Source organism: Candoia aspera, chromosome 2, assembly GCF_035149785.1.
Source record: "Candoia aspera isolate rCanAsp1 chromosome 2, rCanAsp1.hap2, whole genome shotgun sequence".
NCBI classification, from domain to species: domain Eukaryota; kingdom Metazoa; phylum Chordata; class Lepidosauria; order Squamata; family Boidae; genus Candoia; species Candoia aspera.
Window position 1 is genome coordinate 111,206,660 of NC_086154.1, and position 14,564 is coordinate 111,221,223.

General features: G+C 43.8%; 1 protein-coding gene and 1 long non-coding RNA gene across 3 annotated transcripts in view; both read left to right on the plus strand.

Moving 5' to 3' along the window:
* The window catches only part of LOC134490307 (uncharacterized), a 105,966-nt gene that overhangs the window by 24,454 nt on the left and 66,948 nt on the right, over positions 1-14,564 (plus strand). The gene's annotated exons all lie outside the window — the stretch shown is intronic.
* XYLT2 (xylosyltransferase 2) overlaps positions 1-14,564 on the plus strand; it is a 35,290-nt gene that overhangs the window by 15,604 nt on the left and 5,122 nt on the right. Inside the window, exons 2-8 of the mRNA XM_063293208.1 lie at positions 1,161-1,632; positions 4,157-4,332; positions 6,997-7,199; positions 8,593-8,673; positions 10,023-10,239; positions 12,191-12,367; positions 13,333-13,595. Of these exons, the coding sequence (XP_063149278.1) occupies positions 1,161-1,632; positions 4,157-4,332; positions 6,997-7,199; positions 8,593-8,673; positions 10,023-10,239; positions 12,191-12,367; positions 13,333-13,595 (1,589 nt within the window). The remainder of the gene's footprint in view (positions 1-1,160; positions 1,633-4,156; positions 4,333-6,996; positions 7,200-8,592; positions 8,674-10,022; positions 10,240-12,190; positions 12,368-13,332; positions 13,596-14,564) is intronic.

The window sequence follows — 14,564 nt, forward strand, 5'->3', positions numbered from 1 at the left end:
AAGAAGGCAGTGAAGAAGGCAAGGAGGATGACCAGCAGAGAATGTGCTCACGTGGGCAGAGACAACTTCCCCTCCTGCTGCAAGTGAGGAATTTCAATCCAGAGACGGGAGTGGGGGGGCTCTATGCAGAAGAACCAATTGCTGCCTGTTGCTTTCTGGGCATGCAGCAATGCTACTTGCATCGTCCTTGAGGACGGCCATTTTTAAGGCCACATACTTTCCTCCCCTGTCAACATGGTTGTGTGTAGATGAGCCCTTTCCTTCTGAACTTTCAGAAGTGGTGCGAGAGGCAGTTAGGCTTGAAGGCTTTTGTACAGGTCCTGGCCTGACAGTTTCCTTCTCGGGGTTGTGTAGTTCAGGAAGATAGAACACACTGACAAATCAGACGTTCTAGAATCAGAATGTAATCCTTTGTGTGCCGTATTGAACTGAATGGGACTTTCTTCAGAGGGAGCATGCATAGCATCTGGCGGTAGCCCCAACTCTATTTGGTCTCGTAAGTGCCTTATTCATGCAAGGAGCACGCATTTTTCCAAATCTGAATAAAATTGTGACTGATTTACATTGAAATGCATTGCATTTTTATCTTCTTCACTATAAATCCATTTCTGTCCTTCATATCTTCCTTTATCTGCATAGCCCAGGGCCACACAGTCTTTCTGCCTCATTTTACTTTATGTAAAATGGGGATAATAGGCACCTACCTTAGAGAGCGATTGCAGACGTGGAATGCTGGTTGTGAACTGTCTGTTCATGTCATGAATAGCTAAGTATGTAGTGCATTTATTCATGGCTGAAGGGGGGATTTGAAACTGGGTTTCTCCAGCCCTGCTCTGCTGTTCTAACACCATAGTAGCTGACAACAGATGCAAATGCTACGTTGTTTAATCCTATGTTGTTCTACGAACAGGATTAATAAATTCATATTGGTGCCCATTACTATTATTTTTCCTGTTCCATTGTCTGTATTAAGCAGGATGCATTATACAAGAGGTTTGTGAAACTTTCCAAACGAACATTTATTTAGAAAAATGAAATAATGCTGTTGCTTGAAAACATGCTGCAGGGTGGTGTGGTGATCAGTCTTCAAGCTAATTCTTTCTCCATCCTGTCTGTTGTGTGTGTGTATCTCTCTCTCTCTCTGATTGGGACTGGAGCAGATTCAGCAAAGGAAGCCCCAGCTCCTTGAAAATAGTGACGGGTCAAAGGATTCAGACAGCTCTGCAGGCCGACGGGGCAGCTTGAACCGGAAGCACGAAAGGTGGAAGAATCGTCTAGATGGTCCTGGAGTGCTGGTTGCCAAAGTGGTGAGAGCTGTCACAGTGAAGCACGAGCCCAGCCGCAGGCTGCCGGTGTATTTGGATTCTTCCAGTCGAAGGAACCTGACACAACTCAGAGGGGATGCCCAACTGGCCATGTTGCAACATGGAGACACCGGCAGTGTGGAAGGGGCCCCGCAGCCCACAGAGAACAACTTCACTCCCAAGTGCGAAATCACAGGCAAAGATGCGTTATCTGCATTAGCCAGAGCTAGCAGTAAGCAGTGTCAGCAGGAGATTGCCAATGTGCTGTGCCTGCACCAAGCTGGGAACTTGATGCCACGGTCAGTACCCCGGCAGTGTCAGCTCTCAGGTGAGAATGGAAGGACCTTGGGGAATCGTCCCCCATGAACTGAGTGATACTGTTGAGAGTGTGTGACCCCTTGTATCAGGACAGGGACAATTATCCTTTGCCTGTGCACGATGCCGGAGTGCAACTGCCCCTTGGCTTGTGCCCATTCACGAACACATGAGTCATTACTCCTGGGATGCTGTCCCAGCCTTGCTGATTGGGAACCTTCATTTCATCCTGCCCAGGCCTTGCCTTGGAGTGCAGACCTTTTGCACGCAGAACATCTGCTGTGTCACAGAGCTGTGGCCACCAACATAATAACCTGTAACAAACTCCTTGATTAAAGGAGGCACAGACTGTCCAATTAAGCCTGTGCTGTTCACTAAATGAATCTTACTTGTAATGAGGTTGGTCCACTGATACTACTTCAGCATCTGAGCGGTTGCCAGCTAGCCAAGGGGGGAGGAAGGAAAAAAGGGACAGTCTGGCTGTTGCAGGACTTTTAATCAGGAAAGCTCATCTTTCTCAGGAAACTGGTGGCATGTGGTGAAAAGCCAGTGTTGAGATGGGTCATGGGCAGAGTCACATTCTCTCTCTCTCTCTCTCTCTCTCTCTCTCTCTCTCTCTCTCTCTCTCTCTCTCTCTCTCTCTCTCTCTCTCTCACACACACACACACACACACACACACACACACACACACACACTCATTCTTCCCATTGCTCTTTCTGCCACCTCATCTAGCATGCTTCTGAGAAGAGGGACAGATAAATCTTACTGACGTTCTAAAGGAATTGCTTGCAAAGGCTTTTGAAATTAGGTTGAAGGTTTTCTACCTCTGCTAGGAACAGTTCAGATGTTGGTCATCCCAAGGAGCGGGCCAAGGCAAATCAGAATGTTTTTGTGCAACATGACTTATTTTCCCCTTTCCCACTTTTTTCCAATGCATGGTAACTGCTGTGAGACACCCCATTCTCAGACCTTAAGACCTTAAGGATGAACATTCCTGTTTCCTTAAGGGCTGACATCTGCAGTATTGCCCAAATTTTGTCATTAAAAATTGAAAGCAGAGCTCTCTAAGCGTTATACTTGGCAAAAACTTTTTAAAAATCTGTAGCGAAGTGACAACTTCTGAGCCCAAAAAGTTGAATCTTGCACATCTCTGGGCAGCCATTCTTGACCTCATTCTGGGCTCTGAGTTTCATGAGGCCCATGCATTTCTGAACCCCTGTTCACAGGGTCTGCAAAGATGCATGGACTGGAATAGCAGTAGAATTCAGCCTGCAGGGTAAGAGATGCGAGGTCTTAATCCTCTCTTGCCAGAAATCCCGGCTCTGCCTTTCTGCCTTGGTGTAGTGCTTGATCATTACATCTACAGTCACTTATCTTTTGGTGGATGCCTTTACCTGATTTTCTCTCTCTTAATCCCGGCCAGTGAGAAAGATAGGGATCCCATAGCCTAGGCGCATGACCGGTAAATACAAAAGGAAAAAGATGGGGGGCAAGGAATGAAATAAATGAAATACATTCTGTAGCCACCTTCTGGTAGGTGTGTGACTGAGGGCATCACTCTTCTCTTATGACAGTTGGATCAAAAGTACAAAGTCTAATTTAAAATCAACTTTATTAAGAATAAGAACAAAGGAAATGTAAACCTCCCTTTTTAACCTTGTGTAGTAAAACATTCCGTGGCAAGAGAGATAAAAATAGAGAGCTGCTAAAAATAAAGATGGGAATCACCCGTAAAAAGCTGTCACGGCAGATAGAAAGTTGGGAGAGGTCCAAGGTGTAAGGGCTCTGCTGCTCAAGAGCCCAGGATGTAATAAGTGGGCTTGCACAGATACAGTAATCCTTAGGGGCAGGACAGTAGATATCACAGACAAAGATTGTAACAAGCACACACATTACAGTAAATCAAAGATCTAATCACAGATTCTTGGCAAAAAGGTTTACCTATACCTTAGAGACAAATTGAGCTGCTGAACTGAAGGATTATTCTTTGCTTCCCTGGAGTTCCCCAGTGGGAACATTTAATCAGGGTCTCAGGAGCATTCTCTCCTTTTAGCTCCTTTCTTCTGGCCCAGCTATGCTCCTCCTTTTTCCTTTTGTCTTCCCATTTCTACTTTTAAGAAAGGCTTTTTTACCTAAATAGAGAGATAGGAGGAGGAATCTCTTCTTGGCTTTGTGAGCAACAGCATGTCCCCCTCAGGAAGACCCTGCTTGGAAGTGTGGTGGCTTAGCCACCCGGGGTGATGGGGGGATATCCTCTCACCAGCGCGAGAGGGGGGCAATGGTGCATTGAGAAGATGGCCTTTGCTTACCTCTGTTGGGGTTTCTAGCACCGCACAAGCTTCCCAGCACCTCAAGTTGGATCAAAATAGGAAGGTGCCATTTGTGGTGGCTGTTCCATATTGTGTGTGTGAGATCAGGACAAGCTTGGCTTGTCATCTAAAGGTTACTTGGCCTAAGGAGCTTGTTCAGTGGCTCTCCCCTCCTTTTCTGTTCAGACCATGCTGATCCTAGATGTGATCCCTTTTAATCTTTGCAGGGAAAGTTAGTCCTGTGATCCAATGGGATGAGAGCAGGATGGTCCAGGCCTCCGTGAACAAGCCAGTTCGAATCGCGTACATGCTTGTGGTTCACGGGCGAGCCATTCGCCAGCTGAAGCGCCTCATCAAGGCTGTGTATCACCAGCAGCATTTCTTTTATATACATGTGGACAAGGTAAGGCAGGTGGCATTTTAAGAGGAGAGGGGGGGAAGAAATGAGTTGAGGGTCCACAAATTTCTTAACCATGCTCCCCAAAGCAGCTGTTTCTCTGCTTCTAGCCTCTGCTACACCAGATATGAAGATCTCATTTCCTGCTTTGTAGACAGTATGTAAGAAGAGGGGATATTTGCTTACTCACTTCCTCCCAATATGTACAGTCAGGATTTATGTATGAATAAAAGAATGATAGGATGAAGCAGACCTGATGGTTCTATTTTCTTCTGGAAAGACTGACCCAAGATCCCTGTCCCTAGCCATCTGCCACACACAGGGTCAGTTGGCACTGAGAATGTCTAGGGGCAACTGATGTACACTTCACCCAACCTTGCAACTAGCCAAAGCCAGGCTGAAGATTTTGGTCCTACCTACTTCACTGAGTGTCCTGCACTGGAAATAACCCCTGAGGTCCTTGGTGACCCTTTTTAAAAAGGAAAACCACATGGACCCTGGTTCCAGAAGGAAAGCTTTCTTTTATACTGTATCCTGAAGAGGGAACTTGGGTCATTCCATTTCTTTTCTTGTTCAGTATGCAGTTTAAAGTCAGGAGTTACAACCTTCACTGTCCTCTGATGAGTCTTTAGGTCCCTGATGGGAGTTAGTAAAATTCCCCATTGGTAGGCAGGCCTTGTGCATGTGGATGAAGCCAGCTTTCATGATCAGTGTTGTGTTTTAACTTCCTCCACGCTCCAGCTGCTTTATTCCCTGTATTGTCTGGAAACCCCCAGAATTCTATTGCAAAAGTCAATGGAAAAAGGCTCATTCAGAGAGCAAAATAATTTATTTGTGAGGTATTGGGCATTTTTATTTCAAGGCATCCCAAAGGAGGCTTTTAACCCTACCCTGTTCATATATACTCTCAGTTGGCACTGAGAATATCTAGGGGCAACTGATGTACACTTTACCCATTAATGTCTTCTTGCAACTAGCCAAAACCAGGCTGAAGATTTTCGTCCTACCTACTTCACTGAGTGTCCTGCACTGGAAATAACCCCTGAGGTCCTTGTGTATGTGTGTGTGTGTGTTTTTTTTACATTGATTCCCCAGAGCTTTTCATCAGCCTTGCTCAGCACAGACAAGATTGGATCTCAAGTGGAAATGTAGAGCTCCTCTCTTCTCATATTTGGGGAACACAGTCTAGAGGAAACGTTCTCTTCCCCTCTGTAAAGGTTTCTGCAGATGTCAGGGGATTTGGGGGAATGGAAGAATTTGTGGCCCTGATGGAAATCCACAAACACTAACTGGCCAGTAAGCTCAGTCAGCATTGCTGGACCTCTGAGGATGAGAATAGAACTGAGGGCTCCTCATACGAGCAACACATTCAGAAGTACATCCGGTTTGGTCTGCAGGACATCAGGTTGTCTCCTCCGTAGGAGAAAAAAATATCCGTACACAGAGAAAACTAAAAGGCGGATGTAGATGCTTCCCCTATCATCTAGTCAGTGTTTCTCAACCTCAGCAACCAGCATGCTGGCTGGGGAATTCTGGAAGTCCATGCATCTTAAAATTGCTGAGGTTAAGAAATGCTGATCTAGGTAGTTGTATGGATGTGTTTCTCTTTTTTAAAAGAAACCATGGAAGCCTCCACCTGCTCTCTGTAGTAGTATAACAGTCCAGATGCTGGTTAACCCCTTTGGCAAAACTTCCAAGGCACCCTGCAGTGCATGTTGAAATAAAACAGTTTAAATATGCAAGTTTAGGGCAAGGCATGTCTCAAAATAACAAAGCCCAGAGTCCACGATAAATACAGTTTCCTGATTTGTCCCAGGCTTCCTGCCAGTTGCTCTTTGGTTCGGACACAGGGAAAACCTTTGGGGAAAGCAAGACGAATCCTAGGATTTAATGCATTATCAGTGGGAGTCTTGCGCTTCAGATGGTTTAGAGTACCAGTATTTACCATGCTGTTCAAGTTAATTAGGTTAATTAACCTAATTAATTAGGTTAATTTCAGTGGAAGGGCTGCAGAACTTGAAAGTGTAAAGCAGAGATGAGGGTATACAGAAAGCAGTTATTTGCATAGTTAGCAGAACAATACCTTTGAAGTCAAGGATAAATATAAAGTCTTGTGTGGATTATCAGAAACTCTATCTTGTTGTAGTAGTTGTAGGATTTTGTTTTGAAGATTTTTTTTACAATAAATAGACATTGCCAATATATTGCTAACTTTATTTTTAATATGAAAGCCAGACATCTTAGAAATGAAAGCTGACATGTGAAACTTTTGCCAAAACTGGCATTTCTTTATTTATTTCCACCCATCCATCCACTTGTAAGTGACCTCAGTCACCACGGTAGCTCTAGGCAACTTACATAAATAGGATTAAAACAACTATCGGAGTAACAAAAGGAAGCAAAAAAACAGACCTCATACGTACCATACATCTGGAGGATAATCAGTTCAGTGGTGAAAACAGCTAAAATAAACTACACAACTGGTGAGTAAGTGTCTGTGCCACACCTAAGGACTTGCTGGAGCTTCCCTATGAGCCTGTGGTTTACACTACCACCCATGTCACCAGGCTCTTCCTAGGAAGGAAGGGGCCAAATGGAGCTGTGGTGATCCTCATAGTATCCTATGTCTTGGCATTCAATCTCCTCTCCTTGTTCCCATCTCCCCTGCAGCGTTCTACATACCTGCACCGTGAAGTGGTGGAGCTGGCCCAGCATTATCCTAACATCCGGGTTACCCCCTGGCGCATGATCACAATCTGGGGTGGGGCCAGCTTGCTGAAGATGTACCTGCGCAGCATGAAGGACCTGCTGGAGGTGACAGACTGGGCCTGGGACTATTTCATCAATTTGAGTGCCACAGACTACCCCACCAGGTCAGTTTTTAGGAAAGGGAAAGGCCCAGCAGGCAGCAGCAGGTTCTGCTGCTGACCTATGAGCATTGAGATCATGTGAGGCAAGCCTGGGATGACTTGAATGGAAGGGATCAGGGGTTGTCTCCCCCCCGCCCCCAATCTACTGGAGAAATGCAGGTAGGAAAATAAGAGGGAACTTAACAGCACACAAGAGATGGCAGCATATCAGAAGGTTTGGTGTTGAGTGGCTTGATCCTGTTTTTTGTCAAAAAAAAGTCCCAGAGCCTTCTGTAAAGCCACTCAATAATTAAATAGCTCCTGTTGTTTGAAAGATACAGGACACAAGGAAAATGACAAGGAAAAGGAAGGCTGGGGAAACACACTGGATGTGGTTAATCAGGAACCTAAATAGATGAGACTATATTAATTCTGCTCTGTTTGCATCTGTTCTCTGCCTGAGCTGGCCTCTTCCTGTTTTTTTTCCTCTCTTCTTCCATCCCTCTTTTCCTTTTGCTTTCTTGTCCTTGAGCTCAGCCTTCATCTGCTTCCTCTCCCACCCTTCAGTCCCGTGGAAACTCTTTTAGAGGCAACTGGGGATAGAGGTGCTGCCATTGTATTGGGGAGGGTCCACACATCTGAAGGACACCCAAGCTGTGAAGATTGCCTTAAAGTTTAGGCTTGTTTACTATGCATTTGATGTGTGCAAACTCTATTTTTCCAAAGACTGCTCTATGACTCTAAAATATTTCCTCTTCAAATAGATTAGTTGCAGTGTGTGTTCATCCAGAAGACAGTTCACATCCCTGATAAGTGTTTGGTGCTGCATTTTCTCTTCCATTGTTTAAAAGATTAGTAATCATTTCCTTAACATCTTATTTGTGTACAAGTATATAAACAAGGTTCTTTGTGCGATGGAAATAGAATTTCCAATAATGTGGGCACAGCCCTATATCTGGTCTATCTTCAGATCTGAAGATCTTCAGTAAATGTGCATAGATTGGAACTCCATTCTCCCTCTCTCCGGATCATGATTAAAGGAAGGTGTGTTGGACCAACTTCCATTTGTCCCGGTCAGCGTAGGCTTTGGCAAAGGACTGGGGGTTTTGTAATCCAAAACATCTGGAGGTACATCAAGTTGCCTACCCCAGAAAGCTTACTTGTGGAGTCCTTGGTGCTCTCTTAGCTTGCAGACGTTTCATTACCTGAATAGGTAACATCATCAGTGGCACTGGTGATGTTACCTGGTCAGGTAATGAAACGTCTGCAAGCAAACAACCAAGCTCAGAGAGACCAACAGCTCCCCACTTCAACCCTGATCTACTGTACATATATTCTCTTCTTTTGGAGGCTTACTGGTCTCCTATCGGTTTTCTGCTTTTTCTAATTCTTCCTTTTGATTTGCTGCCCCCTACAGGACCAATGAGGAGCTAGTGACATTCCTGTCAAAATATCGGGACAAGAATTTTTTGAAGTCTCACGGACGAGATAACACTAGGTAATTCAAACAGGCTTGGCATTGGGGAACAGATTAAAAATGGCAGAAAAACCACAGGATCCCAAATAAATTGCTGTTAGAAAAAGAGCATTCTTGGCTGTGGTGCCCCAGTTGTAAATACCCTGCCCAGATCACCTGGCGCCTGCTGTTTTATCTCTTCAGACCCAGATAAAGACTTTCCAGTATTAATTATACTATCTTCTAGTGCTCTATAATTCATTGAATATTTATGGACTTTTAAAATGCATAGAAGCCTTTTCTGCTCTTAACCTTGTTTTTATTTTATACTCTGCAGCTGTTTTTATCTTGTACTTAGATTTTATGGCTTTATAATTTTTAAATAAGTTGTTTTTTACATTTGTTGTTTGCCAACTAGAGAATTGTTGCTATTAGGTATTACATATAAAAAGAGTGAGGGAAAGAGGTAGCTAAACAAATGTGTGGTTAAAAAGATCCATTAGGTGCAGTTATATCACATTGCTGTAATAGGGTAAGTTCATGGCACTTAAACAGATACTGAAGCTGAATATAATTGAAACCTATCTCTGAATTCCAGTTACTGGGTGACCTTGGGCCAGTCCCTCACTCTCAGCCCAACTCACCCCTCAGGGTTGCTGTTGTGGGGGAAATAGGAGGAGGAAGGAGTATTAGCTATGTTGGCCACCTTGAGTTATTTATAAAAATAATAAAGGCCAGATAAAATAAATAAAATAAAAATTTTTGATCAGAGGCTATGATTTAAAGGAGTCTGTTGTTGGATCAAAAATCATAGGTTCGCTGTGCAGTTTCCACTCCCTGTTGCTCTCTCTGCTACTATCCTAATTCCAGTAATTGCCAAAAATGATCTCTCAGTATCCCCTCACTACTGGCTTCATTTGCTCCTTCTTAAATGCTGTCAAAAGAGGTTCTTGTAACTTGTAGTGCTGGCAGAGTCATGGCAGCTTTTGAAGCCTCCAAAGCAGTGTTTCTCAACCTTGGCAACTTTAAGATATGTGGACTTCAGCTCCCAGAATTCCCCAGCCAGCATGGGGAAAGCAGAACCCCAGCATGCTGGCTGGGGAATTCTGGGAACTGAAGTCCACATATCTTAAAGTTGCCTAGGTTGAGAAACACTGCTCCAAAGTTAATCAGATCAAGCTGAAATCTTGCAAACAACCCAGTTTCCAAAATGTAAGCTGAAAGATCTAGTGGCTGTGAATCAATATAATTATGCTGATTGTCTGGAATGCTCAGACTACAAAATCCAAAATTTGGAGAGGGCAGCTTTCTAGAACTCTTCTTGTTCAAAACTTGATCCCTAAAACTCCGTGTTGCTTCCTAGTGAATCTGAGGCATTCATCCCTGCACAGGTTCATCAAGAAGCAGGGCCTAGACAGACTTTTCCATGAATGTGACTCTCACATGTGGCGGCTGGGTGAACGGCAGATCCCAGAGGGTATTGTGGTGGATGGTGGCTCAGACTGGTTTGCCCTGACACGCAGTTTTGTTGAATACGTGGTGTACACCAGCGATCGATTGGTCTCCCAGCTGCAGCAGTTCTACACCTACACACTTCTCCCAGCTGAGGTAGGTTAATCAGTTGTAGAAGCTTTAGGGTGGCTGTGCTGAATGGGTAGAATTTTGGTTTGAGGCGGAAGCTTTGTTCCTAACACAGCCAATGACTGGTGAGTACTTACCTGCCCTGTAAGTGTTGTTATCCCAACTTACTTAAGTAAGGAAATAAATCAGGTTTCTAACAGCATTCCTTCCCAGCTTCTCAAGTCTCCATTTCCTAAGTCTCCCTATACTTAACTGAGATAAATGCATATCCGTCTGCTGCCTCTATTGGCTTTCTTAGTGATTCTTTATTGTGCCCCTCTTTGGGCAGGGATCTAGCCTCTCATATTTTGCAGACCCTGGTGCTACTTAAGTAATAACCCTCTCTAAGAAAGAATTTATTGCTTAACTAGGAGAAAGGGAGCAGCCTGGTATGGAAAGCAGAACCAAACGTTGCACATGCCACGTAATGTTGTGCTCTAGTAGATGTAATTTGGCATTGATGAAGGATTAAATAGATCCACTTTTTACCCAGATGTGTTAAGATACAATAAATACTGCTGAATGAGGATCTTTATAACTGGTTTGATATTGCTTTGCACCTGCTTTGCACAGGTGCCAGTACTGAATGCTGTGGGGAAAAAGACGTCCCTGTTGTAATTGCTGCAATATCAATACCCTGATGGAGTTAATAGTGGGAAATTCCTAAGGAGCGTTTGGAGGCCAGAAAGCAGATTTTTTTTAAGATGTTGGCTTTCATACATGCAATTGAGAAGATAAATTGGGTTTTTATATGCTCACACATTCTCATTCTGCCTCTCCCTTAATTTTTCTAATGGGTGAAGAAACTATCCTTAGTGCAGTTGAAATTTTTCCTCTGGTTTTCTTTTTGTGTGTGTTTAAGAGGAAATCTTACACTGCACAGAAGGACATAAGTGCATAGAATGAATATTTATCAGTAGGATTTAGTGCAGGAGGAAGTGAGGTACATGAAGTCGACTTTCCAGATATGTTAAGTTTCCCATGTTCATATCTTGACTCCACCCAAGAAACTTAATTTCCTTCTTCATCCTCACAACAATGTTCTTAGTGTAGTGTACACACAAAATAATTTCCATATAATGGCAGTGTTGAGCAGCAGTAGGGATGGAAAAGCTTCTTTTCAGAGACCTTATGTTCAGCAAAGGATCTTCAGATGAGCATCTCAGGAGCCTCAGTCTTCCCAGATCACAGTTTGAAAACTACTTGGAATCAATGGCACAGTTCCCAGTGATTTGAAAGAGGCTTGTTTTAGAGAGGATGGCTTTCCCAAGAACATCAGTATCAGGCTGAAATGTTAACCTTTCCCTCAATTCATTGCCCACCCAGATGCTTGGGGGCGCTTGAAAAAAGGGCATGTTTGCAGGTCTAGGGATATTAAGAACATCCTCTCTCCATCTCAAATATCTGATACATTCTGCAAACACAAATGTATGATCTGCCAGTTGTGGACTGTTCCCATTTTCAAAGGATTCCTACACAGTCTTGACTTTATAATTTCAGAATGTGGGGCATGAGACCCAGGCAGATCCTCCCCTGTAGAAACTGCTGTTGATGCCATTGGCCTATTATTTTGACCAGTCTTTGACTGCTCTCAAACCCTTGCAAAGTGAATCCCATAAAACGTCAATGCAAAAATCTGCTGATTGAGAGATTTGTAAAGAAATTGGCTGGCTAGGTGGCGGCTGGCTGGTTGGTTGGTTGGTTGGTTGGTTTGGTGCAGCAAAAAAATCTGATCACCTACATTTGAGGTTCCTTCGGCAAAGTGTGGCTATTCTTCTTTCAGGATGAGAAAGCGCTGTGCGGAACGCAAGGTCCCCTTAGACCGGCCCTTTAAATAAAGTTCTAAGTTAGAATGAGTTTCCTGTGGGCTAGCGGGCCATGGTAATTTATGCCTGGGTGGAGCCGTATCTCTCACACTGCTCCTCCTCCTCTCTTACAGTCCTTTTTCCACACTGTCTTGGAGAACAGCCATGCCTGCGAGACCCTGGTAGACAACAACCTTCGGGTGACAAACTGGAACCGCAAGCTGGGCTGCAAGTGCCAATATAAGCACATAGTCGATTGGTGTGGATGTTCCCCAAATGACTTCAAACCACAGGACTTCTTGCGACTGCAGGTGCCCAGACATTTCCTTTTTGTTATCATGTAGCTTTATTCCTGCTCTCAAGAAGTTACTCATCACTGTTTGTTTCGTTCGCACAAATCATAGTAGGTCAGTGCAGGCAAAATAACATAACAGCGACATGCTCTTGAGTCAAACTCAGCTCCTATAGACTTTATACATCCATCCACCAGTTTTCATGACAGCAGTACAGAAGTAGTTTGCCATTGCCTTCCTTCAGCCTGTATTAGTCTGACTTCCCAGTCTAGCTTACAGCCCTGGAATACATACCCTGATGGTTTCCCATCAAAGTACCAGCCAGTCTCAGCTCTACTTAGTTCTGGAGCCCAGGCAAGGTCAACCACGTTGTGTCACCCACCACCTCTTTGCTGAGCAACTGTAGCTTCTCAGATCCCCCAACTGTAACGTGGAACAGGATTCTGCTTTTAGCCTTTGCTTTCATTTTCACAAGGCTGGTGTTCGACACTGAACTCTTTTGCACTGGGATGAAATTGAGAGATGGTTTTAATTCTTTATGTCCCCTGCTGGTGGCCTTTCTCCTCCCCCCCTTAAAAACAAACAAAATACAATAAAGACTAAAAAACAAAGACCAAAATAATAATCGTAGCGATAACATAGGTTCCAGCCGTATGTACTTTTTCTTATCCTGAAGCTTTATGTTCCAATAGTTTATAAATAATGACCATGTTTATTATTGTCCAAGGTCTGTTGGCCTCTGCAAAAATAATTTTCCTATACCAGTCCGTAAGTTCAGTTGCTTCTGTTACTTTCCAGGATTTTGCAAGACATATTTTAGAACAATTAGTATGTTGGAAAGTTTTAGATTCCAAGGGCACACTGCTTTCTGGTAAGTTTCTGTTTTTAGTGCTGCAGATTTATCATTGAATCATGTTGTGAAACTCTTCTCTCTCTTTCTCTCTCTCCTCTCTCCCATTTTCCAAATGTCTGTTTCTTTTCAGCAACTCTCCAGACCTACATTTTTTGCCAGGAAGTTTGAGTCAACAATCAATCAGGAGGTGCTGGAAATCTTGGACACTCATCTCTATGGTAACTACCCACCTAACACGCCAGCCCTCAAGGCCTATTGGGAGAGTGTCTATGACCGTGTGGATGGGCTGAGTGGGTTCAGCGACGTCACCCTGACTGTGTACACATCCTTCTCCAGGCTGGGGCTACAGAAAATGATCTCTGCGCAGACCCAGAAAAAAGACAGGCCATGCAGGTAGGGCAAGGGTTTGACAGATCCTGGGGTTCCTTTGAGGTGGGAGAGCTTGGTCTGGATTTCTGGGTCATCAGTCATTTGGCCTGAAGGGAAAGGGCACCACCTATTCTGCTTGAAGGTTCACTATCTGACCCTTGGGGCCTCCCTTTTTGCCAGAGGGATGGGGTGCTCTACCCTTGGAGAAAGACCAAATCTCATTCAATCCAAGTTCTCCTAGTATCTGCATGTAAAAGATCCTTAACTAAACTAGCATAAGTAGAGATTGCTGTCATTTGGAATATCTAAGATGGGATGGTGGACTTATCGGCATAAAATAACTTCACTTTTTTCAGTGGCATTGGATGCACGAAGTAAGTAGTAGTCAGAATTTTGAACTAGGATCAGGACAACTCAAGGTCAAATCTACCTCTAGCTATGGATGCTCACTGAGTGACTTTGGATGAGTCACTGACTGTGCATCCTACTTAGGAGGTGAATTGTTGTGGGGATAACCTTGGAAGAGGAACCTTCAGCTCATGGAAAAAAGACAGGATCAAATTAATAAAATAGTATTATTCTGATAGGTCTCCTCAATATTAAAATAGTTAGGTCCCATAGATGTAGAAGAGTCTGTGAATGTGTCCTAGACATTAAGAACGATCATGTCAGTTTTGAAAGCTGATGTTTTAGAGTGGCTAAAAGACTGAGACTTCAGTGGAGAGTAAACCTATTGAACTCATTGGGACTCAGAAAGCAGAAGATTCTGTTGTGAGTTTCAGATCTGGAAGTTGGTGGGTTGGATCTCCCCTCTACCATTTAGGTGGGTCAAAGTAAGCAGTCTCTCTGCCTGTCTCAGTCTTCCCATCTGCAGTATGAAGGATGATGATAATGAACTATTCAGAGCTGTTCCTAATTATGCATATGAAATGTTCTGATGATTTGGAACTGCTATTCATGGTTGTTATTACTATTGCTATTACCACTATTATT